Genomic DNA, 26,334 nt, shown 5'->3' with positions numbered 1-26,334 from the left:
TTAAGTCTTTTACACTTACTTTAAAATAACCCTACTATATATATATTTATATATATATATATTTATTTATATATATATGTGTGTATATATAACATACAGCTTTCTTAACAGATACTGGGAGAGATGGTCATGATAACTTAAGGTTTTGACTAGTGCTTTGCATCCTTCATTTCAGGTGCATGCACATACCCACACACATGCACGCACATAGTACACAGACAGACGCGCGTGCACACACACAAACACACACTCTGCAGGAAATTAAAACCAAGCAACTCTTAAATTATCATCCTCTCTTTTTTTGCATCAGTATTCCCAGACATCTGTCTAAACAGCTGAGGTAGAATCCTTGCAAGGAGTTGGGAGTGACTGCTCTCGTTGTCAGGTGGGTGATTGACACATGTTAATCTGGGCTCCATCCCAGTGATTGGACATGCAAGAAGGAAATGGGATAAAGATTACGTCCAAAACATTATGGAAATTGGCTCCAGTTTGTCTGGAGAGAACGGCGTGAAAACAAAGCGATGATTATGGGCTTGGAAAGGCAAACAGTGCTCAATTTACTCCTGTGTCTGATTCTTAGACCGTCAGTAATCTACCATAACAGAACAAATAAAATGAAAAAATAAAAATGATTCTTTAAAAATACCTGCTTTAGAACAATTTGTCATAAAGGCTTAAATGCACGACATAACTGCCCCAAAAGAAAATTCAAGTAAATTAGTGAAACCAAGGACATCATTTGTAAACAATAAAAAAAAAAAAAGGAAAAAGATACAGATGGGGGAGATCTCCTAATACACAAGACCACCACCGTTTATACAAAGCACAACCTTTAACCATTAAAACTCAAAATCAAAAACATGAATAAATATACAATTTGAACAGTGTGTGATTTCAATTAGCCTCGTCAATGAAAGCACTGAACATGGACTAAGAACAATGTTAAACAATTATCAAAAGGTGCCGAGTGTGTTCTTTCAGCCCTACTTCAGACTTTTTTCTTGATTTTTTTTGCAACTGCGACATCTGTAAAGTCTGTGCACCCTGTTTTCAACAAGCCTGGTGCAGGAGCTGAGTGCACACACTCAGAAGCGATGCTTTACGCCAGTGCCCTCCCTGATCAAGAGATAAAACTCTCGCAAGTTTCACAAAGATGAAAAGGATGTGTATGTTTTTATGGGTTTTTTAATGCGCAACTACAGGGCAGCAAAATCTTATTGCAATATGTAATGAGCATCTGCCATAAGAGTAATAAAATATATATATATATATATATCTAAAAACTGATATTCACCACAACTCTTCGCTTTTGGCTTGGGTAGTGTTTGCTACATACACTGTACATCAACAGAAAAAAAGGTTTCCTGCTTCCATTCTTATAAATATGACACTACTGACTGAAACTGCAATAATCTACATTGCAAGTCTGCACAGGAAGAGAGAGAAAGAAGAAAAAACAGCAGACCCCAAGTGTGAAACCTAGCAGACACTAAACTCCAATGACCGTAAGAGTACTGCTCGAGTGCATAAATTTAAGATACATGATCTCAGCAGGGTGAATAAACAGCTAAACGATTCCCGATTCACAGGACAGCTTAGTTCAACTGACGACCTGTCAAAGCTTAGCACCATGTTTGTTATTTATGAAAAAAGTCTGAGTCTAAAAGAAAAAGAAAAAAAAAAATCTATCAACAACGTGAGAAGTGTTAAATGTTTGATAAAATGCACAAATAAAGGTACGGGTGAATGTATGGCTCGGGAACTGACTTCACCACTGCACGAATGGGGCTTTAAAATGATCCCATCACTGGACGATGGAGCAATCATGATCAAAGGTGTCATACAAACAGACACCCCCCCCCCCCCACCCAGAAATGAATAAAACATATAAGGTATCCCTCAAATCTTAACTACGGGTTTTCAACAAGGAATCAAACAGATAAGGCTTGACGTGTGTATCAAAAAAACTCTGTTGGTGTCGTCCAGACAGATCCAGGAGCCTAACATGTTGTCCTGCCTCCAGTAAACGTACTGCTGTGGGGACATGGGAACAAGGAAGAACCTTGCGAACACAAACTTTCCAAGAACCTTGAAAGAATTCGCGCTCCCTTCCTCTTATTGTCCTACCGATAAAATGTCCACATATCACATCTAACTAGCCCAGTGTTACTCCCTGGTCTCATAGTGGCTAATTCACCTGCTATGTCGACTGCCCACGTCCTCCCAAAATCCAATCCAGTGCCATCAGACATTAAGGCTTGCTAGCGAAGGGGATCCTCCCCCCCAGTCTCATTCGAGCGGCTCCCTCAGTTGAGGTAGCGTCGACATCGCCGCGCTCCACAGTTGCAGTTGAGTTTGCTGCTGGCGTCTTCGATGGGGAACTTGTAGTCATATGTGAGCTCCTCCCCCCTGTAGATCTTCCTCAGAGCGAAGATGACAATGTGCTTCCGGCCCTCCACGTTGATCACTCTGGAGTAGCAGTTCGGTTCGCAGGAGTGGTTGATGAACCTCGCTGCGTTGCCGTGCAAGGTCGCATCCACCACATCAAAGTCATCAATGCGGAACATGTAACAGCCGATACCCTGCGATGGCAAAACATTGTTTTACTTACAGGTGCTTGCTCTAACCTCACTCAACCCCAACCCTCAGTTACTGTACATAACACATTACATTAAGATGAAACTGATAGATACAATGGGGTAAAAAACCAGACCAACCTTGCCATCGTAGTACTTCTCCCTTTTGTCAGTGAGCACTGAGCGGATGACGATGCCTGCGTATTCAATAACCATCTCTCCTGCTTCGATGTTCCTCTTGCAGAAAAGACCTCGGCCATGGATGGCAGACCTACAACAGGCAGGCTGATTTAGTTCATGACGGCAAAAGTGATGTAAAGCAACGGTGTGATGAATTCTGCAGTCAACTTGTGTGACAATACACATGTAACACCCATCTCACATAAGTACATCCAGCCTTCCATCTATCTAATTCATCGTTACCCTATAGAGTCAGGAGATGTAGTAAAAAAAAAAAAAAAAAAAAGGATATTTGTACATCTGCGATCAGGGCAAAATGTAAATTTGCCAAATGCTTTGACTGAAAATGCTTTGTGTATATTTTGTAATAAGGAGAATATAATTGTAATTGAATTGAGAGAGATCTAACCCACTCACAGCCGTTTCTAAATCTGCTCTTCAATATCTTTTATTTCACCCAGTGGGCCGTCATCAATTCCACACAGAATTGTAATTATTGTAGAAAATGTAGTACTGACCTGTAGACGCCAACAGCCTCCTTGGATGTTCGTTCTAAGTGTCTGAAGCGCATCGCCATGGGCAACTCCAAACTAGTGGCTCGTCTAAGAGAGAGCAGACCACAATTCATCAAAACAATTCGAATATATTGTGTGAAAGGTCTAAATAATTGGAGGGGAACAAAATTTTACTTTTTAACTCAAACAGTTACCATGTGGCGTCTAATACATTTTAATAATGCCAAAAATAACAACAACAGTGAATACATATAACTCCAGCAATAAATAAAATAAAACAAAACGAGTGAAGACTGACCTTGTGGACTTCAACAGAACCTCATCTTCCTCATCATCATAAGGTCCATTGTCAGGAAGCTGCCTATGCTGAGAAGCCAGGAAGTTAAATATATCGAACGTGGACTTCCTGTTAAGAGAAAAGAGACAGTAATGTCAGGTTTAGGTGAGAATCAACTGAACAATCAGCTAGAAGTCAAATACAAAAAGTACATTAGTTAAAAGTCATTTACAAAACCAGTTATCAATCAATTATTTAAAAAAGGACTAGAGAACAGAAGCAATACACTCAAGATCAATAATAATCAATCAGGGAATCAGAATTGATCAAAAAGGTTTTGGTGCCCATCCCGACTAGTGTCAGTTCTGTGTGGTCATATTGGTGTTAATAGCAGGAGTATTATCCACCAACAACAATGAAGATGTTACCGAGAGGATAAAGGTTTCAGTTTGTTGTGAACGCTCTGACTCACATAGCACAGCAACAGAAGGAGGAAACGTACCTAAGATGGAGCTCAGAGCGAGCACAGCCACTGGGATTGACCGGCAGATCGTCCTCTTGGCTGAGCAGTTTGAAGAAACGGAAGGCGTGGGGTTGACATCGGTGAGCTCCTTGGAGTTGCTCCAGCAAGAACACCACTGCATCGTGGACCAAACCCAGCATACGAGCCCCGGTGATCCTCTGAAAGGTGAGAGGTCTCAGCCTCGCCAGCGCCCGTGCCTCCTGCACCCCGTCGATCACAGCTTTCCAAGCCACTGGGAGGAAAAGGTGGAGTTGTACGTGAATATAATGACCACCAGTGGATACAGAACAAAACATCAAGATACTAATGTTGTTACTTTGACGATTAGGGAAATATAAGCCTTACCCTCGATACTGTCTGCCTCTACACTGAACCCATCGTCGCTGGTGATCTCAAATTGTAAGTACGGCTGGTCTCTGTTAGTTGAACATTCATCATCCTTTTCAGACGGCGTCGGTTCGTCGTCTGAAGTACAAGCAGCACCTGACACACAAACACAATTTATACAAATCAGTCTTTCCTACAGTTCTAGCAATTCCTCTCATGGTGGAGATGCGGTGCAGGTTCTGCTGTGGTCACATTCGATCAAAGTACTTTCAGTCCAATCCGTAATTTAATGTCATGTCAAACAAAGCAGACAAAGTGGGAATCGTTTGTTACACATTTACAACTCATGCTTACCAGAGTATTTCTTCCAGTCAGTCAAGTTGCTGTGTCCAACTGGTTCCCAAGCATGCGGCTTGCCTTGTTCACCCCAAGACATGTAACCCCACGGATCAGACCTGAGAAAGATATTTAAAAACCCATATAAATCTCATATAAGCACATACACACTTTCTCATCTTATCTTACACTTGAAACATTAAGTGTAAAACTCAATTAATCACAAATGTAGTATAGTATTTCCCAAACCCAGAGTGGACACAGTATTTGTCTAGAACATCCATAAAAGATGCTTTTTATGTTAGTAACTGAAATGACTGAAATTGTCAACAGTGCAAATAATATACCTGGATGCAGATGAACCATATCGAGTAAGCACCTTTTAAAATAGGTTACAGCTAATAGTTTCAGTTTAAAGATGCTTAAATGTAATGACTTATATCAATCAATAGAAGGATGAAATGTCTTTGGGATTTGGAAAGTTGGTCAAACAATTAAAAAACTGAATTAATCAATTAAACAAAGAGCAGATTAAACTGTTTTGAAAATAATCATTAGTTGAATCCCTTCTTCAAACAAGTAAATCTTACCCTATGCTTTCGGAATCGCTGATTCGCTCCTCCTTTAACTCATCCAGGTTTAGCACTCCTTTCACTGTCGGCGTCTTGATGCGGACTCCTGAGGCCCTGCTGGAGATGCTGGAGATGCTGGGAAAGGGGGGTCTGGGCCGCTCCTTGTCCTCGCTGATGGGTTCTGGTGGCAGGAAGTCAACTTTGGATTTCTTTGTGACGATGCGGTCCGAGAGCGAGGACACTCTCTTCATGCGGACGTGGGTGCGAGGTCGTGGTGCAGGAGCTGCCGGTGGCGATGGAGAGGGAGGAGTCACGGGAAGCTCTGGCTCAATCAATAGGTCAGGTGGCAAAACCAGTGAGGAGGGGCTGAGTGTTCGAAGCCCACTCCACTTGGGGGTGTAGTTACTGGCCATTGCTTGGTTGATAATCGCTTGGGCACTTTCAGAAGGGGCCGTGGGAGGATCCTCAGCCGACGGAGCGGGCTGCACCGTGGCCTGTGATGACTTTTTGGATGCACTGGAATCCTTCTTCTTCTTTGGTTTTCTCAATTGCGTTACAGTTTCATCTTTCGAAGTTTGTATACTCGTCCTTGCCTTATTCACATTTACTGATGCCACCGCACCGTTGCTGTTTTGAGTGAGCAGCTGTGTAATTGTGGTTGGATTCTGAACTGCAGGTGTGACTGACGGAGGCACTGCGGCTGCCACGGTGAGCCTGGGGGGTGGTGCATTCATGTTGCCAGCTGCCGCCAGCGTGGCTGACAGCGCGTTGCTTTGCAAAAGACTTGCGATCTGAGTGACGCAGTTATAGGAGGAGGAGTTGGGGGTGGGAAGCTGAAAAGTGTTGCTTTCTGGATTCTTCACAAAGATCTGCCCGAGGCGGTTCACCAGCAGGACGTGTGGTGTGGGATCCACGTTAGGACCCCCCACCTCTTTCACAGTAAGAATGGCATGACCGGGTAACGCCTGGGACAACACTGGCTGTTGAGGTTCCAAAGCCATCCTGGGAGTGGAAAAGTTGATGGAGATTGTGTGACCGGATGGGGGGTCTTTCTGCACCGATGTGGAGCTGTAACCGTTGAGGATCAGAGGGGCTGAGGGGGTTTGGATAGTGGTTGGAGCCGCTGAACACTGGGTCGTCAGCACGGACAGAGATGGTATTGACGCAGTGGAAGAAACGATGGTGACAGCCGTAGAACCCAATGCCTGCGCTTGTGTGGAGTAGACAGGTAGAGAGACAGTTCCACACGTTCCTGCTGGGGGTCGAGCGCCTGATGTCGCTGACAGCGCGGGATCGTTTTGTGGAGCAACACTAAGCAGTGTTTGTGTCATGTCTCCAACAGTAGTAAGCGTGGTTAGTTTAGTAGACAGAGGCTCTATGGAGGCTGTGGACTCTTGTGAGGATGTTACAGGCTGCAGTGTAAGACCTGGTAAACAGGTATACATCTGCAAGGGGTCCACAAGGCCTTGAGAGGGGCTTTGTGTATCTGTAGACATTGAAGGTGGCTGAAGGAGTTCCAACAAGATGCGCTGACTACTATCAGAAGCACCAGCGAGCGATGGCTCCATTGTATTAGCTGTTAAGTGGTTCATTAACACAGCCGACGCCTCAGCTGATGATACAAAGCGGTCAGGCTTGGAGTTCTGGGGTGTAGAAGCTTCAGGCTGTTGAAGAACAAGAGGCATTTCAGGAGCAAACCCGAGAATGGAACCCTGGAATTCCCCCACTGAACATGAGGTCTCAGGCACCTTTGTGAGCAAGTTAGCATCAGGAACTGGAGTAGGAAGCACAGTCTCAGCGTAAGAGCGTTGCTCTTTGAGTGGGGAGCTTGTGGACATTTTTAGAGAAACAAGTCCCTTGTTGTCATTTGACGGAGTAGTATCGTATGATTTAGGTGCATCTTGATTTGAACCATGTGAAGGACTTTTGCTGACAACTGAAATGGTAACTAATGAAGAATCTGTCTGCTTATCATTGGACGATGCTTTCGGAGAAAGACTCTGAACATCCTCTGTGCCGTTTGCAGATTCCAATTCAGGGACGTTTTTCTTATTCAGGTTTTTGGCTTGAATCCGAGTTTGGTTAGGACCATCAACTTTCTGAACATCATTGTTGGTCACTATGCTCGTGTCGCTGTCTGTGCCGTCATCAACACCATCAAGCTGAGCCATGGGTCGGGAGGACGGAGAGGAGGGAGACTTGGAAAGATCTTTTGATCCAGGACGACTGACTATTGTCCGAGAGAAGTCAAAATAATGCTGCATATCATCCTCATCAGAGGAGGTGCTTCCCAAGTCGTCCCTGGCTGAAGCTGCAGGACGTGGTAGGTTGGCAACAAGCTTTTTCCTCTTGTGTACGTCCTGAGCTCTGCCCCAAAACTCTTCCTGGTCATCACCTTCCACTACTATCTGCCCCCCACAGTTCATAGCTACACCTTCATTCAGGAGCGTCTCTTCAATCTCCAGCTCTGTCCTCATCTCTTGGCCAAGACTCAGGCTGGGATCCTTGTGGAATGAACTGAAGGGAAATGCTCCTTCATCCTTCTGTTGGTCCAAGTCTCCCTGGGGTGAAGTACCATTGGCTGGAGAGACATCTTCGGGCTCTGGTGAAGCTAAGAAGTTGTGCGGCACCTCGACTGAGTCTGACTGGTTCAGATCAAATGTTAATCGAGATCGAGCGAAAGATAGACTTGAAGAAGGAAAGTTTCCCGTACCGTCCTGCCAGGGAGACTGAGGGAAGAAAGATGAGGTACCGTGGGTCATTGTATTTCCAGATCGGACTGAGGAAGCACTTCTACCTCCGACTGGGCGGGACGATGGTGAACTTATCTGGTTGTCTGTAGCAAGTGGGAACAGTGGGGAAGTGGGATGGGAAGATTTTCCAGCACGAAGGGTGATCGGTCCAGTCAGAGGGCCCAGAGGCGGGGGGGACATGCGACCGCGGGGGCCTGTTGGGTGTGAGTGTGGGCTGTGGTGACGAACCCGCCGAGTCTCCTCAAAATCACTTATGGTTAATATGTGGTGGGGTTTCAACTTTCCCAAACCTGAGAAGAAAACAGAATTCATCAGCAGCTTGACACCTACTTTTGAAATGATGGATTGACAAAATATTCTTGCAAATATTTAGAATTTATTTATATTTCACCTGGAGATGGCAGAGGTCGAGACATTCCTCCAGCCGGTCTCCTGGTTTGGGGAATCTTTGGCCTTGCAGTTTGATCGGACTTGTGTGGAGGTGCCTGGACAAAGCTGTCCTCCGTCGGGGGTTGGGAGTCTGTCATTTTAGCCTCTTGCTCTTCAGATTCTGAAGATTTACAAAAACATCCGTTAACAAATTATTAGCATTTTTATCAAATTACAGTAAAACACTTCCTGATGCAATTTTCATTAGAAAACACACACACCAGGTAGTGGCAAGGGGCTGTGAGCGATGGTGTGATTGTCTCCTCGGTCGGGCATCTCCTCATTTGGCTTCTCGGGAACAACGGGCCGAACCTCCCGGACTGTACATGTGTATTTGCACCGGCGCAATGGATTAACTGTACTCCAGTACCACCGAGAACACCTTAGGAAAAAACGAGCAATGAGGTTTAAATTTAATGCTTTGACGATATGTTTTATTAATTAGGTGAAGTGTGAAATTGTAAAATGCAACTTACTGAAACCCCACTGGACAGAGTTTTCCTTTGAAAGCTGAAAGTTCTGACAGCATACCGAGTTTGTCTATCTGTAAGGAACCTGGGTAATGACAAAATTTGTATAAGCTTATGCTGGTAAATGTTAACAGCAGTGAAAGAGGCAACTAATGAAAAGAAGCTTACCAATCATGACTTGGATCAGCTCTGGTTCCAGTCCTGTCAAGAACTTTCTGCGGGGGCTGATCCCCTCGAAATCCACATACACCCTCCGGTTTACCTCAAACTCTTGACCAGTTCTCATCTGCTCAACGAGAAGGACGACAAGTTGTGAAACAAATCATAATCAAATCCAAGCACTGAAACTGTGGCCACGTTCAGCAGAAGACAAGTTGGGAGATCAGAACTTACCCTGCCACTGATGAGATGTCGGTGTTTGTAGCAGTAGACCTTTTTGTCATCCTGGAACACACAGTGACGGGAACGGGCGCACATGAAGTGATAGTTGCTTTGACAAGATGTCAGGCAGCAGCCCACTGTGGCCCCCGTCTGGTTGCAGCGTTCACATCGCTAAGAGGGGATTGAGTTGGATGGGAGGGAAGAGTGAAAAGTAAAGTTTGCTATATTATAAGAGTCTAGTTTAGAAAAAGCATTTTTTGGCACAATTTACAGATTTATTACTCTTGTAGCTTAATACACATTGTTACACTAAAGGGATCAGTTTACTTGATAGATTAACAACCAACCATCAAGCGCCCTCTTGTGACAGCACTGTGTACGTGTAATAGAGAGCCATTGTCTTCCTCGTACACCTCAGCTGACCACAGAGCACAGTTGACGTGTGCCCACTCATTTTGGCCCAAGTACAGCAACCTGCCCGCATCCTGTACAAAAAAAAGAAATACAAGAAAATGTGAATCCCACCGTTTCACAAATCAATGAGTTATGTACAGTATTTCAAATGTACTGTCAACTTTTGTTTGTGTTTAAAATTTTACTTACATTAGGTTTGAGGTCTCCATATTTTTGGCACAACGAGCACTGTCTCTCATCATCCTTAGACCATCCACAGTCTGGATCTGCTTTAGAAAGCCGCCCTCTTTTCCCTAATGGTTATGCAAAAGTAAACATTACAAGCCCAATCACTTTGTTGCAATATAAAAAGGTATTAAATTTCATTATCCCCTCTACTGAAGTGACAGCCTTACCTTTCAATTTATGCCTGACAGCCCTGCTGGACTTGAAGTGGTTCCGGCTTATTAGCTCCCCAGACATCGGAGAAACTGCTTCTTCCTCCTTTACGTCTAAGCTGTCCTCATTGTCCTCCTGCAGGAGCCGCAGTGGGGGCCTCGACATGAGCTCCTCCCTCTCCTGCCACTGAGCATAAACGTGCTCTGTTGTTGGAGGATGAACGGCCTGGGACAGCATCCCCCTATCAACCAAAGAATTAATTTTAGAGTTTGAAAGCTCATAAATAGCCCTTTCAATGCAAAAGTAAAATTGCAAATCACAGTCACAAGAAAGTATGAAGTAAACAGAATGCATAATGATGATTAATTGTTATTGGCAGGGGCAATTTATGTGCAGTTATTTTCAATTAAATGTACACATGCATACAAACCAGTCAATGGAAACCATTACTCACATAGGCATGTCTTTGGTACAAGAGCTCCACACCTTTGGGTCTTGGCTGTTGAACCAATTAAACACCTCCTCTAGGAGCTACCACAAAAATCACATCGGTTAATGATAAATGCTAAAGCACCTGCATTTCTAAACACATAATGTCACTTTGATGTTTTTTTAATTTACCATGAGCTCATACGGAAAAACAAGTTGGAGCTCTATACATTATAACTTAAATATGAACAAATGACGAGCAGACATGTGCTTATGGTCCTACATTACCTTTAGGTAGTAAGAGCGTGCCAGGGCAGTGGGCCTCTGCTCTTCCGGAAGATTCTCTTCTTGCTCAAGCCTCTTTCGAACCACCTGAACAACATCTTCATGGAACATTTTCTATAAAGACAAAACAATTACATTAATATCTTATTTCCCCCTTACATTGTTCAGGTGTGGTGGAACGAGACCACAACTGTTACAGTAGAAAGAGGAGCTGGAGTTTTCTTTTTCAAAACAACCTTATTTGTCCCCGGGGGCCAATTCAAAAACTCATTTAACTTTTTTTCGTTTTTATCAACATTTTTCTTTACCGTATCCTTCAATTCTCACTGAAATAATAATGCCAATAAAGCCTCATTCAATTCAACATTGAATTTCAGGAAAATGAATAGGAGGTTCTTTACTCACCAACGTAGTATAAAGGCCCTTATCAAATTTCTTGCCGACAGCTCGGAGGTCACAGGCCGGCTGTCCTTCTAGTCTGCCGTCGGAATCAACCACCTTCACACACTGCAGCAGAAACAAATGCATGTGTGACACACCGTATTTCAGGCACAGTTAAATATTTGTACAATAATCACATAAAAGCCTTACTTGTCACATGGTGGATGTGAACGCTGGGTCTCTTACCTGTGAGCAGGTAACAAGGTGCTGAGTGAGGGTGGAGGATAGCAGGCACGCTAGCACCTTCTCCACCCCGGCCCTGAGCTCGATGTAAAGCAGCTCTCTCCAGGCACTAGGCTGGGTGACACTGCACGGCCGACATGAATACACTACACTCTCTGGAAGGCTGGACAGGATCTCGTACAGCTCATCTGAAATGATTTTACACGAGAGTTAAGCTGTGGATGAAGAGCAATGCATCTAAAAACGTACAGCGCTTAAGCTTTATTAAGAATAAACCTTTTATTCCATTAGTTTGGGTTCTTTTCTCCTCAAAAAGATGTAGAGAAAAAATATTACCTGTTAGATCTTCACACTTGGCATGTACCCAGTGGTTACAGGTGCCACACTGCATCATCTGACTGTCGTAGTCATTGTCCTCATAGCACTTGAAGCAGATTGGACAGTAGTTACCTTATGGGAGAAACGGAGAGATGCTTACTATCAACACAGATTGGTGGTGTATGGAGATTATACAGGGCTGACTAACTCTGACATATCGGACAAATTTGGAGGTTGAATTCTCACCCTGGTCAGACAGTTTTGAACAGTCTGGACAGAGGCCTTTGTCATGGTTCCAGTCAGCTTCCCAACTCTTACCCGGTGTGACGCCACAACTTTTACACCTGATGCATGTGATACAAACCTGCAAAAAAACCATCAGATCAGACCAAGAATCAATGTGTTCCTACCTCAAACATACTTAATTCTGTTTTAAGAAATGTCAACATACCCAAGCTTTCCTCTTCTTGTTTTGTTTTGGATAGTTGGGTCCCAGACAGGAGGCGTGATAACAGTTCTGACATCGTTCACACTCCAACAAAGGCTGAGGAAGACGTGAAAAAATAAAACATTTACAAACTTAACTCCATTAATCTTGGCAAATAAAATACGACAAATCAAGTCAGATGAGCAGCTTCTACCTTTGAGTGATTGGTTTTCCTGCCGCACACGTGGCAGAACTTGCAGCGACGACAGCACCAGTTTTCTTTGTTGTCCTCTGAGGGGCGCTCTGCTGGTTCAAGGCAAAACTGATGGAAGGGCTCACAACATACTCGACAATACAGCATCTGCAAAAAAAAAAAAGCCCTTTAATTTGTAAATGACCCTGAAATTTGAAGTCACTTCAAACATGATGAAATATATGTTTTTTTCAACCTGTATGATATTGTGTTAAACAACAATCATATCAGTTAATAGTTAAGAATTTTCAGGTGGTTACTGTCAATCAACATTTCAATTAAAGTAGGGCACAATGTGTTGTGCAGTTACCTCATGTTGACCTTTACTGGCACAAAGTAAACAGACATAGGGCGGCATGACAGGCGCAGATGTCAGTATACTCAAACCACCCATTTTCCACACATTCTCCAAAGTACAGTCCTCCTGAAAATGTGAAACATCATAACATCAACAACAGAAAACCACCCGAGAGAAGGCTGCTCACAGAAGTTGTGTAACACAGGGTTATTATTCACATAAAAACATATTCAGAATTTTTTCCAAGTCATTTCAGTAACAAAGGTTCAGTGGGTTGACGTTAGGATCGGTACGTTATATAGTGCGTTTTGAGGGAAGCAGTAAAGACAACCATACAAGTCAGTTATTTTCATTTTGGAATAATATTGACCTCTAGTGGGCAATATTAATAATGTTACATAGCTTTCCTTAACTGTGTGTGACTTGGTGTTTGAGATGAATACGTTTTCTTTCTGAACATGAGAAATCTGTTTAAATTACAACATTTGTAACATTGCAAGAAAAGTGACCTACCTTGAAATCAACCCTGATTTTGTGAGTAGGTTTAGTTGACTCAACGTCTCTCTGTTCAAACCCATGAGCCAAAGCTGCCAGCACACTGGGGGGAGTCTGCTCAAACGGAACCTGAGGTGTCTGGCCCTGAAAGACAAGCATAACTTTTTAAATGTGGGCAGTGATTGACCGTAAACCGCATCATGGATGACATGCCGTATGGCACAATGGGGACTGTAAATAGCGATGGATATTGTGGAGCCCTGATGCAAGGTTGGCGTTTGGCAGCTGCTGCTGTCTTTGCCATGATCTCATTTACAACATTAACATAACATTTTACACTGTTATGTTCAGTATACATTGTGCAAAATTCAAAGAAGATATTTTGGAATGGGCCAGGGATTTTTTTAAATGTAGGTGATGCTAAATCAAATCACAAATAGTTATTGTGGTCCTCGCTGTAGCGCTGATTTTTAAGGAAGCAAACAGCAGCTTATGTGGAGTCTATGGCACAGGTTGGGTGTCTCCACAATTACGCTTGTGTGGCTGGTGCTCCATGTGGAAATGAATCTGATACGGACAGAATGATGCCAAACAACTGGATACATTTGACTAATCTTTGCCTTGGTTTATCTTAAATTGAAACAATGTGGAAGGCCCTACAGTATCATACCCTTCCTTTGTTGAGGAGTGGCTGAACAAGAACTGGAGTCTCTTTTGAAAAATAAAAAAATGGGTTTTGGAAAAAGAGAGAAATGGGGGGGTGGTCTCAGCTACACCCTACCACCAAACTGGCAATCAAGCAAACACATTTACATTTGGCGTGGTAACAAGAGGCAAAATTGGCAGGTTGTTGAGACAAAGTGTCACTAATTTGGAACTAAAAACACAGTGTGCCCATGCTGGCCAGCTGACTCTTTTCAACATTTTAGCACAGCCGGGTTTTCCACCCTCCACCACAGCATGTGTGTCAGTGGAACTCTAACATAAACCTGGCACCAATGTTCTCAGAATCACTCACCTTCTCAGGTTTACGCTTCCCAGGTTGTACACGGTGTGAGCTGGACTTCCGATGCCTGACTTCCTCGTCTGAGATGTCTCCCAGGAAACCATCGAGTGACACGAAGTCTTTGAAAAAAAGATAAAACCGGTTTCATTAATAAGAGGCCTTTCGCTTAGAAGCAAAAAGTATTCTAATGGTTTAAAGAAATGTGTTTAAGCCTAAAGCTCTGCATAATATTTAAGCAAATATGTATATGAGGTCTCGAGAAAAGAACTTGTAAATTAAGCATTTGTCCTGACTGGATTCTGAGTGTTAATTCACCTTGATTGAAACGGTGTCCAGTTCCTCTCCTCCTGGCTGGCGACGCAGAGCTTGAGAGAGCTTTCTCGTCTAGATCTGACTCGTAGTCCACCAGGTCGAAGTAGACCCGGGGTTTCACAACACGCTTAGGCTGTTTCCTTAATGAAGGACTGTTGTCGTCACCGGGGAGACCAGATGGTGAGTCGGCGGCGCCCTCGTTTCCTTCGTCATTACTTGAATGACCCCCGCTTAGTGAAGATCGCTGTCTCTTGGAAGCACCTTAAAAGAGAGTGGAGGCATGTCGTTGAATCGCTTAATGTTGGAAACATATGACAACATGAAGTTTCCGGGCTCAGGTGAGGAATCTACCTCTGGGTGCTGTCCTTCCACTCAGTCTGCGTGCTTTCCTCTCTTCAATTTGATCACATCTTTTATACCTTGAAGAAAACAAACAGAATTGCTCATTATTTCATTAACACTTTGTTGTGCTCCGCTACGACTAATGATAACATTTATGTCAACTTACACGCAACACTGCCGTTTTGTATTGGGACCACCGAACTTCGGTTTGTCGAGGCAGTTTATGCAGTCGCCACAGTCGTCCTCGTGGTTGCAGCCCTTGCAGACGCCGCACCTCCGAGAGCGGTACCCAAACGGCCCCAGATTTTTCCGCTTCGCGAAACTTGACGGTTTCTTGACTTTGGTGACCTTTGGATCTGAGAATCCAGGACTGTCCGACTCTGAGGGAGACCCGACATCTGCAACAATAAACAGACAATAAGAACAAGAAGCCAAAACAAAAACCGCCACCAAGTCATCACATTCAACTCACAGGAAAGTTTATAAGCATATTTTAAGAAAAAAACTCCACGTGAGTCTGTCAATCAGGTCACATCTACGCACCTTTAGTGATGGCAGATGGGGAAATGCCACTTCTTTCATGCAGAGGCAGAGCGCTCAGTCTGGGAATGTCATCTGGGACCAAAGCTCGAGGCTGCCCCAGCACCACAGATGCTGCGCGACACACGTGCTTGATTCGTGGGCCCCCTGCTCTTCGGAACTCCTGGCACAGCGGGGAGACGAGCTGAGGCTGAGGAGGGGGACAAGAGACAAGGGCTCAATTCCTTTACAAATCTGAATCATTCTTCAAAAGATCAAAACTCCAAATAGTGGTGAAATCAGAGACAGAATTTGTTGGTGGAATCGATTTCTCCTATTGTGCCCACTGAGTTGAATACTTACTTGTCCTTGGGGCGACTCTGTCTTGACTGGAACAGCAGCATGCGGATGTCCCCTCTGCTTCCTCTTGTGTCTCTTAGAGTTCACATCTCGAGACCTGGCTCCACTCGGCCCCGATAACAGCTGCAGAGTTGATGGACAAACACAAGGCATCACTACAAGCCTAAAAAGAAATCTAGAAAGTGTCGAGCTTTTGTAATAATGAACAGTTACAAGTCTACAACAGCTGAAAGTGGACTTTTGTTGGTCATGGCCTTACCCCAGATGACTTCAGCTGTTTCTGCTGGTCGATCTTAATGAGCTGGACCTTCGCTTTCCTGAGGAGATTGAACATTCTTTTATTTGCACCAGCGAGGCGCGCTCTTTGTGACGTTCCCCTCTCCACAGTTCCGGGGTAATCGCTCTGACCCGATGTCTTCTCTGACTGCAGCTCTCCTGTGAAAATAAAGTAATGCCAGGGTCCATTACGAGGTACGGCCTTCAAGATTACATCAGTAATAAACAAATGCTGTTTTCTTGGCAGTAAATAATAGTAATTATTTTTCTTACCTGAGTGACGATGGGTGATGTCTTTCGCCGCAAAACTCTTCTCTTTACTGTGCTGCAATAAAAGCGTCTTAGAGTTTGTGGTCCGAACACACACTTTCCTAACTACTCCCGGACTATCAAGGTCTTCAATCTTGAGCTTGGACTTTTCAACGTTTGTACTCCGCTGCCTGAGGCTGATGCTCATGGCCTCATCATCCAGTCCTTCTGCTAAATCCACAGGGGGCGGAGGAGGTTTACTCACGCTGTCCATCTCTGTTGTGTTTTTGCTTTTGGGAAGAACCGAGTGCATCTTCTTCAGCCTTTGATAAATCTTGAGTTGAGCCGTTTGTTTATCAAACTTTAGGGAGCTTCTCTTTTTCTGAGGATCCAGGAAGTCAGTGGACAGTTCTGTGGGCTTATTAACTGGTGCTGATAAAAACAGATCCTCACATTTGTTCTCTGGAGATTTGTCCAGTGTATACATTTCCTCGCTAGACTCCTCTGACATATTCCACTTGAAGCTAGAGTTCTTCATAAAAGACCTCCTCTTTTCACTTTTGCTGCTTTTTCTCTCAGAGAACAGGCTGTCAGCCAAATCAAGGTTGTCCTCTAGATCCTGAGCTGAAAACAGATCGACATCCAGCTGCGCTTCACTCAATATGTCCTCATCTTCGAACGGCAGGATAGGGGATATTGGTCTGTCCAGCCCATCGTCTCGCCTCTTTCCCGGACGTATTGGCAAACCCAATTGTATACCCTTCTTTGGAGAGCTTCTTCGAGGCAATACAGACATTCCAGCGTCATCCATAAACCTTTGCGGGGTCTTTATGACTCGAGAGGATCTAGCACTTACGACAGGCATAATGAAGTGCTTGATGTTTTTTACAAACTTTGATTTGCCAGGCTGGGTATCGACAACATCTGCCTGCCCCCCATCAACTAAGGTGTCGGTTTCTTCTTGCTTCAAATCCTCTTTGTCAAACCCAATTTCTAGCAGCTTGGAAATTATTTTAGATTGTGGTTCTGGTCTTTTAGACCCGAAAAACCTAAGACCCGAATGTGTCTTTTTGTATTTTTTATGCACTCCGATCAGTCTGGAGCTCAGGCCTGGTGTGGTAGCTGCCAATGGGCTGGACATGTCACTATCCTCTTCAACTGTTTTCCGACCGTCAGATGATTTAAGTGGAGCAAACTTCCCGTCTCTGCTTCTGTGCCGGTGTTTCTGACGTTGGCCAATCAAAATTTTCCGTCTCTTTTTTGCTTTTTTGTGAGATTTCTTTTTATGGCGCAGTTTTTCTGGGTCACGTGCTCGACATTCGGACACAAATGGTGGCTGGCTTTCGGACACCAAAGAATGTTGATTATCTATCAACTGAATATCTGTTTCCTCTTTAACCGGTGTGTGTATAAGCTCTTCCTCCACTGACACAGAGATCTGTGTTGCCTCTGACTGTGTGCAATCCTTTGCTTCTGGCTGACTTGCCTCTGGTTCTAAAGGTGTAGTAGACGTATCCTCCTTTTCTACAGACTCTGTGATAGTGGCTTCAACTGTAGCCAACTCTGTGTTGACAGGGATTTCAGGGGAGATGACAGCTTTCTTTGTTCGGGCAGACTTCTTTTTTCGTAATTTATTATTTCTACTTCTTTTAGGTTTGGAAGGCACAGGCAATGGTTTGGCCTCTGTTATCTGTGGTTCGACCTCAGTCTTTACCGTCTGTTGAGAGATTTCAACTGGCGGCTTCGAGGGATCACCAGCAATATTTGAGGGATCCTTTTCAGGAACTTTTGTGGTGTTTACAATCGTCACTTTCGAGGGCTCCTCATCCAAAACCTGAATAGAGTTTTCAGGAAGAGCATTTGTAGCTGAATCTTCAGTTGGAACCTGAGAAGAATCTTCAATATGCACAAGCGGAGCTGTGTCCTCCTGTGGAATTGTTCTGAGTCTTCGTTTCGGAGTGGACACTGGTATATGACTGACAGACTTTGTTTGTGTTGAATCAATGCTTGGCGTCCTCCTCCTTAGTCTCCTAGTTGGGTTGACGTCTATATCCGGACACGCTGACTTATCCTCACTGACTTCATTTGGATCTTTGAGAACATCTTCGTTCCTTTCAGACACAGGACTGACTTGCTGAATTAAAAATGACGGCTTTGAGCTTTTATGTTTACCAGGAGAGGATACCTTTTTGATCTGAAGAGGAGGAACTTTCCCGCAATCCGTCTTGTTTATTTCTCCAGGAGGAACTTCAGGTACCGGTTCCACTTCAACTTCCACATGCAAAGTGGACTTTTCCTCAGATGATATGCCTGCTTTTCTTTGAGAACCCTCAGTGTCCATGCTTTTACTCTCGGGTGGGGCAGAGTTGTCCAGTATAGATTTTTTATCCATTCCATTCAAAGTCTTGTTGACACTTGTTTCACAAAAAGTGGACGGATCCACTTCCCTCACATTCTTCTCCGGAGCTTTGTCAGTGTGTTCAGTCCCCCGTGTCTGACCTCCTCCCTTCACTAATGTTAAAGTCCAGACAAATTTTTTGCGTTTTTTCTTTCGAGTCGAATTCTTCTTACTGGCCTGTGCATCCAATTTTGGGTTTCGGATCTTTTTCAGTTTTAAACTTGGGACTCTCATGTCCTCTTTTTTCAGAGACAAACTACCACCGAGCTGTGCAGCTGAATTCCCAGTCTCTGTGGATGACGGATCATGGTTTTCTGGCACCTTATTAAGCCTCTTGCTTTGCCTTCGCCTGTCACCTCTCGAAGATGGTTTGGCCTCCGCAGTTTTAGAAACTTCTGTTTTTGACTCCTCCAGAATGTCATCACTTTTGCTCAGATTCTCTGGTTCAGCTGCACTTGTAGAGAGGGGGTGAGTGACTCGGTTGCTCCTGCGAACTCCTCCTTGATTAACTTCAGAACTCCGTTCTGTTGCAATTTCTTTCTGCTTTAATTTCTTTGCATTTGTTTTTGGCTCTTTAATCCGACTCTCCATTGTAGTGACTACGTTTCCCTCTTTCGATTTTTGGTCATCACTCACAACTTTGGCGCTGGTCTGGCTGAAAGGCTCGGTTGTCTTTGCGGCAGATCTCCCGCGCCTTCTTGCAGGTACAGTCTCCTCTCCCTGATCCTCGGTGACAGGTTTATCCTCAAGTGGTTCAGTTTTTAATTTGACATGAGCACTTGAAATCTGGTCGCCCTGAATGTCCTTGGTTTTAGACTGATCCTGGATTTCTTTTATCTTCAGCTTCTTCACCGATTTTTTCTGTGAAGCAGGTTCCTTTACAGTTTTCATTTTCTTTTTGGCCACCAATTTTATAGTAATCCTTGGTGCTGCTGATGAGGCTCCGCTTTTAGTGGACTGTCGATCCATGGTGTTCTTTCCTTTCGAACCTTTCCTGCAATCCTTTGCAGGTTTTTCCTCAGGAGATAAGACAGGAACTTCCTCCAGTGATTTTATTTCTTTTACAGGATCAGGTGGGGTTAGAGCTGCCTCCACTGCTGGCATTTTGATTGGCAGCTTCTCACTTTGTCGTTTAGTTTTTGTGTTGACAGCATCACCTACAAAACAAATACACATTAAATACTACAGAACCATAGCTCCTCGACTGCAGTCAAAACTACAGTTTACTAGAAAACAAGCTTCCTATACATCACATTGAATGATGGCAAGCTGTGTCGTGAGTGAATAACAGCCAACATGTGATGCAGTGAGGTGATGGGCTGTTACTTACCTTTGGAAGGGTTTTGTCGAGACCATGCAGGCCCTTTGGGACCTTTTCTATCTGCTTCAAATCCTTGGAAGTCATCTCCCTTAAGAAATAAAAACAGGCAATTAAGACTTGATGTAACTTGACTCCACTCTGCTGATAGCTGCTTAGGTATAACAAAAAAACAAACAATAGAGTAACTATATCCACCGCACAGACCAAGTCAACAGAGATCAATGGGGGAATATTTCTATGAATGTTGATTGTTGGAGATGGATTCATCCACAGCATAATGGCAATTTTAAGTTTTAAATGCAAGTTTATCTTATTTGACATAATGCTATGGCTGAGAATAATAATAATAATAATGGCAAGAAAAACATAAAAATAATATCAATGACACACAATGGACAATTGTTTTCATCGATCCACATTCAACCAACTATTTTCATTCACCCAACACAACTTAAAACACAAAAAGGATCTAAATTTGAATAAAACCAAAATGCATTAGCTGTCTATGGGGAAACTTTTCATGATGCAGATGTCTGATTCCTGCCAGATCTGAGCTCTACAACCCTCGTATGACTCCCACCTGGGTGTTTGAGACTAGGTGTCTGCAGTCACCTCACTCTCTAAGTACTGCACTGCTACTTCATGCCTGGAGCTGAGACATGCAAGTCTACGAGCAGCTCCACTGGTGTGACTGGGGATCGGGAACATTAACATGTGCATCAGCATGACGCGTTTCGGTTCCACCAACAAGGCTGCGAGTGGCACTGGCACACTCCTGCACCACCATTAAACCTGTGGCAGCATAAGCTAGCAGTTAGCCCTCCCCTGCCCTCGAACACATTTAAACTCTTCTGTCAACCGAAAAGCTGCCGAGCCACAATCAAAACTTTCTCATCCGAGTGTGTGTGTGCGTCTCCGGCACGTTCGGTAGACGTGTAGCAGTTTATTCAGTCTTATTAAAACTAGCTACGCTCACAACTCTGCTCACAGCGGTTAGCATGTAGCCGCTCCGCAGCAGGAGCTAGCCTTCCCGTTCTTTGTGTTCGCTAATGTTAGCTAGCTGCTACTCTGGCCCGATAGCGAGCGGGCCACACTTGAAATAACTGCGGTGCTTGTTTACAAATGAACTAGCCCTCCAGCTGGATTTAGAATAAATAAATTGTAGCCCCGTTTTCCTCCTGTTAGTAGTTTTAATCTCCGTAGGCGCCAGCGAGGGACAGAAGTGGTGTAAGTTTGCAGAGCTCCGCTGCCTTGTTGAAGTGGGACAGGGCTGCGACTGTGAATTAAATGTCAGCTGCACTGGGCTAACACCAGCTAGCATGTCATGGTAGCTCACCGAGCTGAAGTTAACGCTAGCCTAGCAGAGGGGATGTTGACATTTCTCCATGGCTGCAGACAGTCACAGCGCCGTGGACAAGCACTCACTCGCACACATTTAACGATCACACAAAATGGGAGAAGATGAAATAAAGATATACTAACTCCTGGCTCGGTTTGGGACCTCACCTCTTCACTCCCACTAGAGCTGTACCCCGCCTGGCCAAGGACCTGGTGGCTCGCCTCTAGCCCGAGCAAGCGCAAGTGAGACTGGTCATCGTTTAACGAGAGGACCATGTTTGCGGGCCTCGGCCCTCCGTTACTCACATCGTCAGCTTCTAAGCCTGATCGGCCGAGTTGCCACCGCTTCTCGGAGCGCAAACGACTGCGTGACGACCAAGGCCGACCGGGGAATCGACCTCTGGCCGTGGCGGTTCCACCTTGGCCTCCTACGGCAGCCGCGGTTGCTGATCCGCATCCCGCTGCCGCCATCATTGCTTCAACAACAACACACACACCGACGGCTAGCAGCTCGACCAGAGACAAGAGGGAAGGCGCGAGATGGGAGGGGGGCCGCAATGCTGCAAGGGAAAGCGAGTCTTCTGGGTGAGGCTCCACCGGCAGGAAGAAGAGAGAGTCGCCCTCTGGTGGCTGTACGGGAAACTGACATTCAGAAAGGTAAGACGTCCATAGATTGATATATGATACTACTTCAACATCTACTACATATACTACTTCTACTACTGCTACTACTTCTACTACTACTTCTACTTCTAGAGTAAAGTCTGATATGTACTGCAGAGTAAAGAAGAATACATGAGACGAATTCGGTTTATCTCAACTTTAATTTAGATTAATTTATAACTCTGTAAATCATTTTGTATTTATGTAGGGGAGGAGGGGGAGAAGAAAGAACAATATAGAGGTAAGAATCACCCCAATTGTGGACATCATTAATGTTTATTTTTGTCGACACGACATGATATGCTATCAGTACAGCTGATTTCAGACTCTTTATATTTTTTGTTATATATTTTTATTGTTCGTTATAGCTTACAATTTTGTCTGCCTGTGTGTGCATCTGTATACAGTCCAAAAGTTATTGTGGATGCATGATAGTTTGTGTGTGTATGTTGGGGGCGCCTATTTAAAATCTCGCCTAGGGGGCCAACATTGCCAGGGCCGGCCATGTCTGTGAGAAGGAATGTGATTCTGAGGCAGATTTTTAGGGGTATTTAAATGGAATTTTAGTCTGATTATAAAGGGGTCATTATCTCTACGGGAGATAATTAATGTGAAAAAGCATGAGTAAAGTCTGATATATACTGCAGAGTAAAGAAGAATACATGAGACGAATTCAGTTCATCTCAACTTAAATTTAGATGAATTTATAACTCTGCAAATCATTTTGTATTTATGTAAAAGCACATGATGTCACTGTCTCCCACTCCGGTACACTAGGTGGCGGTACGCAGCGCAGGTTAGCACGCGCTTACCCGTGAAACAACAAAGATAAAAGGCGAAGAAGAGTCAGACTGTCCCTGGAGCGAAGAAGGAGGAAGTGTTGATTTTTCTTATGCGGTTCACTGGCGTCCATCGTCACACTGCTTGGCTTTTAAACATCAGGTAAATCCCCACATCGACGCACATTATACTCGCCCCTTAGAAATAGTATAAAGACGACGCCGCCCATAATCTGAGACCGATGTAATTTACTGTCCTCAGCTCTTTGTAGCTGTCGCCTGCTAAGCTATCGAGATGCTAACATTCCCTGAGTTTACACATCCAGTCATCTGACGGTGGAAACTGGGTCAGCAGACACCAGAGGAACGCTTGATCGTTTAAAGAGTTTTAACATGACTTAGCCGAAGAATTTCCCTGCTCAGTAGACGACCGTGTGTTAAACGCAGCCGTCACCACCACCAGCTCCTTTTTCACTAAAGTTTTTCTATTGATATTTCTGCCCTGGAACTTGTTTTTCTTTCTCCAGCAGGAACTAGATAAATCCACGATGAACCTGGAGCGACTGCCCAATGAGGAGAAGCTCGGCCTATGCAGAAAGTACTACTTAGGTGAGAGTGGTTGATAATAAATCCTGTCAGGATAATTTCGTTATCTGTATTCAACTGCACCTCACAGTGAGAGGGAGGATGAGCTATCAGTGTAGCTCCAGTGACTGGGACCTTTTAGTAAATTAATGTAGATTTGTACAAATATACTTGTAGAAGTGTTGACTGTGATGGTGTTTTTTATTTCCTCCAGGTGGCTTTGCGTTCCTCCCATTCCTCTGGCTGGTCAATGTTGTTTGGTTTTTTAAGGATGCCTTTGTGAAACCAACCTACACTGAACAAGTTCAGATAAAAACATGTAAGTGTCAGCGCTGCATTTACAAACCCTGTTACACCCTTTTAAATTTAATAAAACGCATCCAGAGAAATCTACAGCAACAGTCACTGAAGTGTTATTAGTTGTTTTTTCAGGTTAAAAAAGTTGATTAAATGCTTCTTCCTAAGGCTGGGGAATGCATTTATTTTCTTAATACACCCATATACTTGAAATCTAAAATACCAGAGAAATTAGATTTTCTATTTAACTATAGGTTTTTGTCAGAGAAAATACTAAAAAACTAATTTCCCACAGTTTTGTTATTTTTCCTTCTTTTTTTTAAAGCTTCATCATAAATTGTTGATTTACTGACAAACTTCAGTGTAAATTTTCCCTAATTTAATTTGGCCCACTTTGTTCATCTTTACTTATGAGTGGGACATTAACAGTTCAAATCAGCAATTCAGGTAGAAATTAGTGGTTCGAATTTTCTATTACTTCCCCAAGTCAACCTGTGCCACTTTTGTTGTACGTCATCAAGTAGTTTATTTGCAATTTTACTCCCGGTATCTTTTAAAACAAAGCTTTAGACAAAATTATACAATATAAAAGGGTTGTGTGAATGATTACTGCTTTTCAGTCATGTAACCATCTTTTGTGTATTTCTCATCTAGATGTGAAGCGGTCGGGGCTGGGCTTGCTGTTATGGGTAGCAGTACTCACCACATGGATTACCATCTTCCAGCACTACAGAGCAGAGTGGGGGGCAGTGGGAGATTACCTCTCCTTCACAATTCCACTGGGCATTCCCTGAGATGCTTTTAGACAATAGGTCTTTTGAAAGTAACAAATAAACCACTGTAATGGACCAAAAAAAAAATCTTCAGTGAAATCTTTGGGTGATTTGTCTGGAAGAAAATTCAACAGCTACGTTAACAGAGTCTTCAAATCTTCAAAAGATAAATGCTGTAGGACTTGACATTTATCTTTTTTTGTGCTAGCCTAGGAAACCAATAAAGTTTTTAGAGTAGGCCAATTAATCTTGTGTAGCAGACAGTGTCCACTGTCATGTATCTAATGACAAAAGTGGATGTGCATTGAGGTTTGTTCAGGATATTGAACAATTGATTCAACATTTTTTTTCCCTTTCACTTAAAAATTGTTTTTTGTTAATGTTTGTATGTGATTGTGCACCCAAAACAATTTTTACTTGTCTATGAATGGTGAATAAAAACTATCAAAACTTCCAAGTCAGTGTTTTACTCAGTGAAAAGTCAGAATTCCATACTTGTGTTGGAATATCATTATCCCTCTAGACTCCTATGAACCACTGTAGACATTTTGTTTGATGACTTATCGGTGAGCTATTTCTCTATATATATATTCTCCTAATATTTAGCATTGTTACAGAGGTCTCCGACAATTGTCGGCGCCTGTTGTGAAACCCAATAACTTGATCCCTCCAAATGTCCCCACTTCCCTATCATCGTATATGACTCATAACATAATCAGTGCCATTTTTAGTCACCCGAAGTCAAAGCTTAAGTGACAGGTTCCACATTACTAGCAGAGGGAACATGTGCCCTCTGTACATAACTGCTGACTTCACCTGTGTGTGCCAAGAACAGGATGTGTCGGCACGTAGAGGGGTTTTCAGGATACAAGGAGTCACCCAATAAAATTAATTTATAGGGAGTAGATTCAGGCATCCGGATTCCTTTCATGGACATTGTGTATTCTCAGAGAGAAGAGGAAGCAACCGAATTTTTTATGTATTGTAATTTCTCTTCCTTTTCCTATTTCTTACGGATTGTTAAAGATTCAACTACTCATCATAATGTAGGTCAACTAGCTCGACTTAGACCATATATATTCATCAACACATCGGCAATAAGAAAAAACACAAATGGATTATGCAATAGCACAGCTGGTGTCAAGTCAACTCTTCTTTTTCAAAATTTCTACAGATTAGAAATGGACTTGGTCCTGCCACCAAGTCTGCCAGCTTGGGGTATCCCATGGGAGAAGGTTTTACCACCTCTCATTCTTCGGCTGAACGGGACATTGTGACACTTCCAAGTAGATTTCTTTTAATACATTACTTGTAGTGGAATATTTTTTTACATGGAGCTATCTTGTTTTATTTTAAAAGATGTAAATGCTTCTCCCCTGCTGTGAGAATGAGTGATGAGGTGAAAGTGGTTTATTGGTAGCACATGTGCTCTGCCATGTGTCTGACGCCCCTGCTGTCACCGTCTGTCTGGTGTCGGCTCACGAGGGTCAACAACACCGTCTTTTGAACTTATTTTTGGCGAGACCTTCCTTGACGTCCAGCCTTAAGCATTTAGTTGCTCAACATGTCTGACACACGACACAACAGCGACACAACTTGATACAATAGTCTATTCCCATCGACCCCTGGCATAAACTGCAGGCTACATCATTGATAATAGTTAATAAACATGTGAAATGCCATAAGCCCGCAACAGCTGCACCACAGTCCAAACAATACCCTCCTATAAGGCCCTGCCTGAACACCCAAGGGTATACGCATTTGCCCTGAACATAACAGAAGCAAGGTGCCCCACTACGGATTCCAAGCTCATTATGCAACTCTGGTATAAAATACACACAGACGCCACAACA

General features: G+C 43.6%; 2 protein-coding genes across 3 annotated transcripts; one reads left to right on the top strand and one right to left on the bottom strand.

The window, feature by feature from the left end:
• Nucleotides 1–1,877: 1,877 nt before the first annotated feature.
• kmt2bb (lysine (K)-specific methyltransferase 2Bb) lies at nucleotides 1,878–21,858 on the bottom strand. Its single transcript, XM_061080814.1, has 36 exons — nucleotides 21,529–21,858; nucleotides 20,056–20,134; nucleotides 16,352–19,882; nucleotides 16,062–16,237; nucleotides 15,806–15,925; nucleotides 15,467–15,653; nucleotides 15,090–15,321; nucleotides 14,933–15,000; nucleotides 14,585–14,842; nucleotides 14,282–14,388; nucleotides 13,282–13,407; nucleotides 12,781–12,894; nucleotides 12,432–12,578; nucleotides 12,242–12,334; nucleotides 12,037–12,154; nucleotides 11,809–11,922; nucleotides 11,476–11,660; nucleotides 11,254–11,355; nucleotides 10,852–10,962; nucleotides 10,589–10,665; nucleotides 10,152–10,375; nucleotides 9,946–10,049; nucleotides 9,690–9,827; nucleotides 9,355–9,513; nucleotides 9,130–9,247; nucleotides 8,968–9,046; nucleotides 8,713–8,873; nucleotides 8,454–8,612; nucleotides 5,328–8,352; nucleotides 4,756–4,856; nucleotides 4,420–4,557; nucleotides 4,054–4,306; nucleotides 3,573–3,680; nucleotides 3,278–3,361; nucleotides 2,721–2,850; nucleotides 1,878–2,585 (listed from the first exon to the last, which is right to left on the bottom strand). The coding sequence occupies exons 1-36, from the start codon at nucleotides 21,856–21,858 to the stop codon at nucleotides 2,310–2,312; spliced, it is 11,532 nt and encodes a 3,843-aa protein (XP_060936797.1). The 3' UTR covers nucleotides 1,878–2,309.
• A 1,032-nt stretch (nucleotides 21,859–22,890) lies between these two features.
• Nucleotides 22,891–24,938, top strand: psenen (presenilin enhancer, gamma-secretase subunit). 2 transcript variants are annotated; one of them, XM_061081154.1, is made up of 4 exons: nucleotides 22,891–22,989; nucleotides 23,357–23,435; nucleotides 23,626–23,730; nucleotides 24,363–24,938. In XM_061081154.1, exons 2-4 carry the CDS (start codon nucleotides 23,375–23,377, stop codon nucleotides 24,500–24,502), a joined length of 306 nt encoding a protein of 101 aa, XP_060937137.1. In that variant the 5' UTR covers nucleotides 22,891–22,989; nucleotides 23,357–23,374; the 3' UTR covers nucleotides 24,503–24,938. The 2 variants fall into 2 exon arrangements, with proteins under 2 accessions (XP_060937137.1, XP_060937136.1); XM_061081153.1 differs by having other exon boundaries at nucleotides 23,354–23,435.
• Nucleotides 24,939–26,334: the final 1,396 nt, after the last annotated feature.

Source organism: Limanda limanda, chromosome 11, assembly GCF_963576545.1.
Source record: "Limanda limanda chromosome 11, fLimLim1.1, whole genome shotgun sequence".
In the NCBI taxonomy this organism is placed as follows: domain Eukaryota; kingdom Metazoa; phylum Chordata; class Actinopteri; order Pleuronectiformes; family Pleuronectidae; genus Limanda; species Limanda limanda.
Note: the sequence above shows the minus strand (reverse complement) of the source record. Positions and strands in the feature narration are given on the sequence as shown.

Coding starts and splice junctions, on each gene's coding strand:
- kmt2bb (XM_061080814.1), bottom strand. CDS start 21,858: ATGATGGCGGCAGCGGGATGCGGATCAGCAACCGCGGCTGCCGTAGGA. Junction 11,923..12,036: donor TTCAAAACTGTCTGACCAGG/GTGAGAATTCAA, acceptor TTCTCCCATAAG/GTAACTACTGTCCAATCTGC. Junction 4,857..5,327: donor AGCGATTCCGAAAGCATAGG/GTAAGATTTACT, acceptor TATCTTTCTCAG/GTCTGATCCGTGGGGTTACA.
- psenen (XM_061081154.1), top strand. CDS start 23,375: ATGAACCTGGAGCGACTGCCCAATGAGGAGAAGCTCGGCCTATGCAGA. Junction 23,436..23,625: donor ATGCAGAAAGTACTACTTAG/GTGAGAGTGGTT, acceptor TATTTCCTCCAG/GTGGCTTTGCGTTCCTCCCA. Junction 23,731..24,362: donor ACAAGTTCAGATAAAAACAT/GTAAGTGTCAGC, acceptor TTTCTCATCTAG/ATGTGAAGCGGTCGGGGCTG.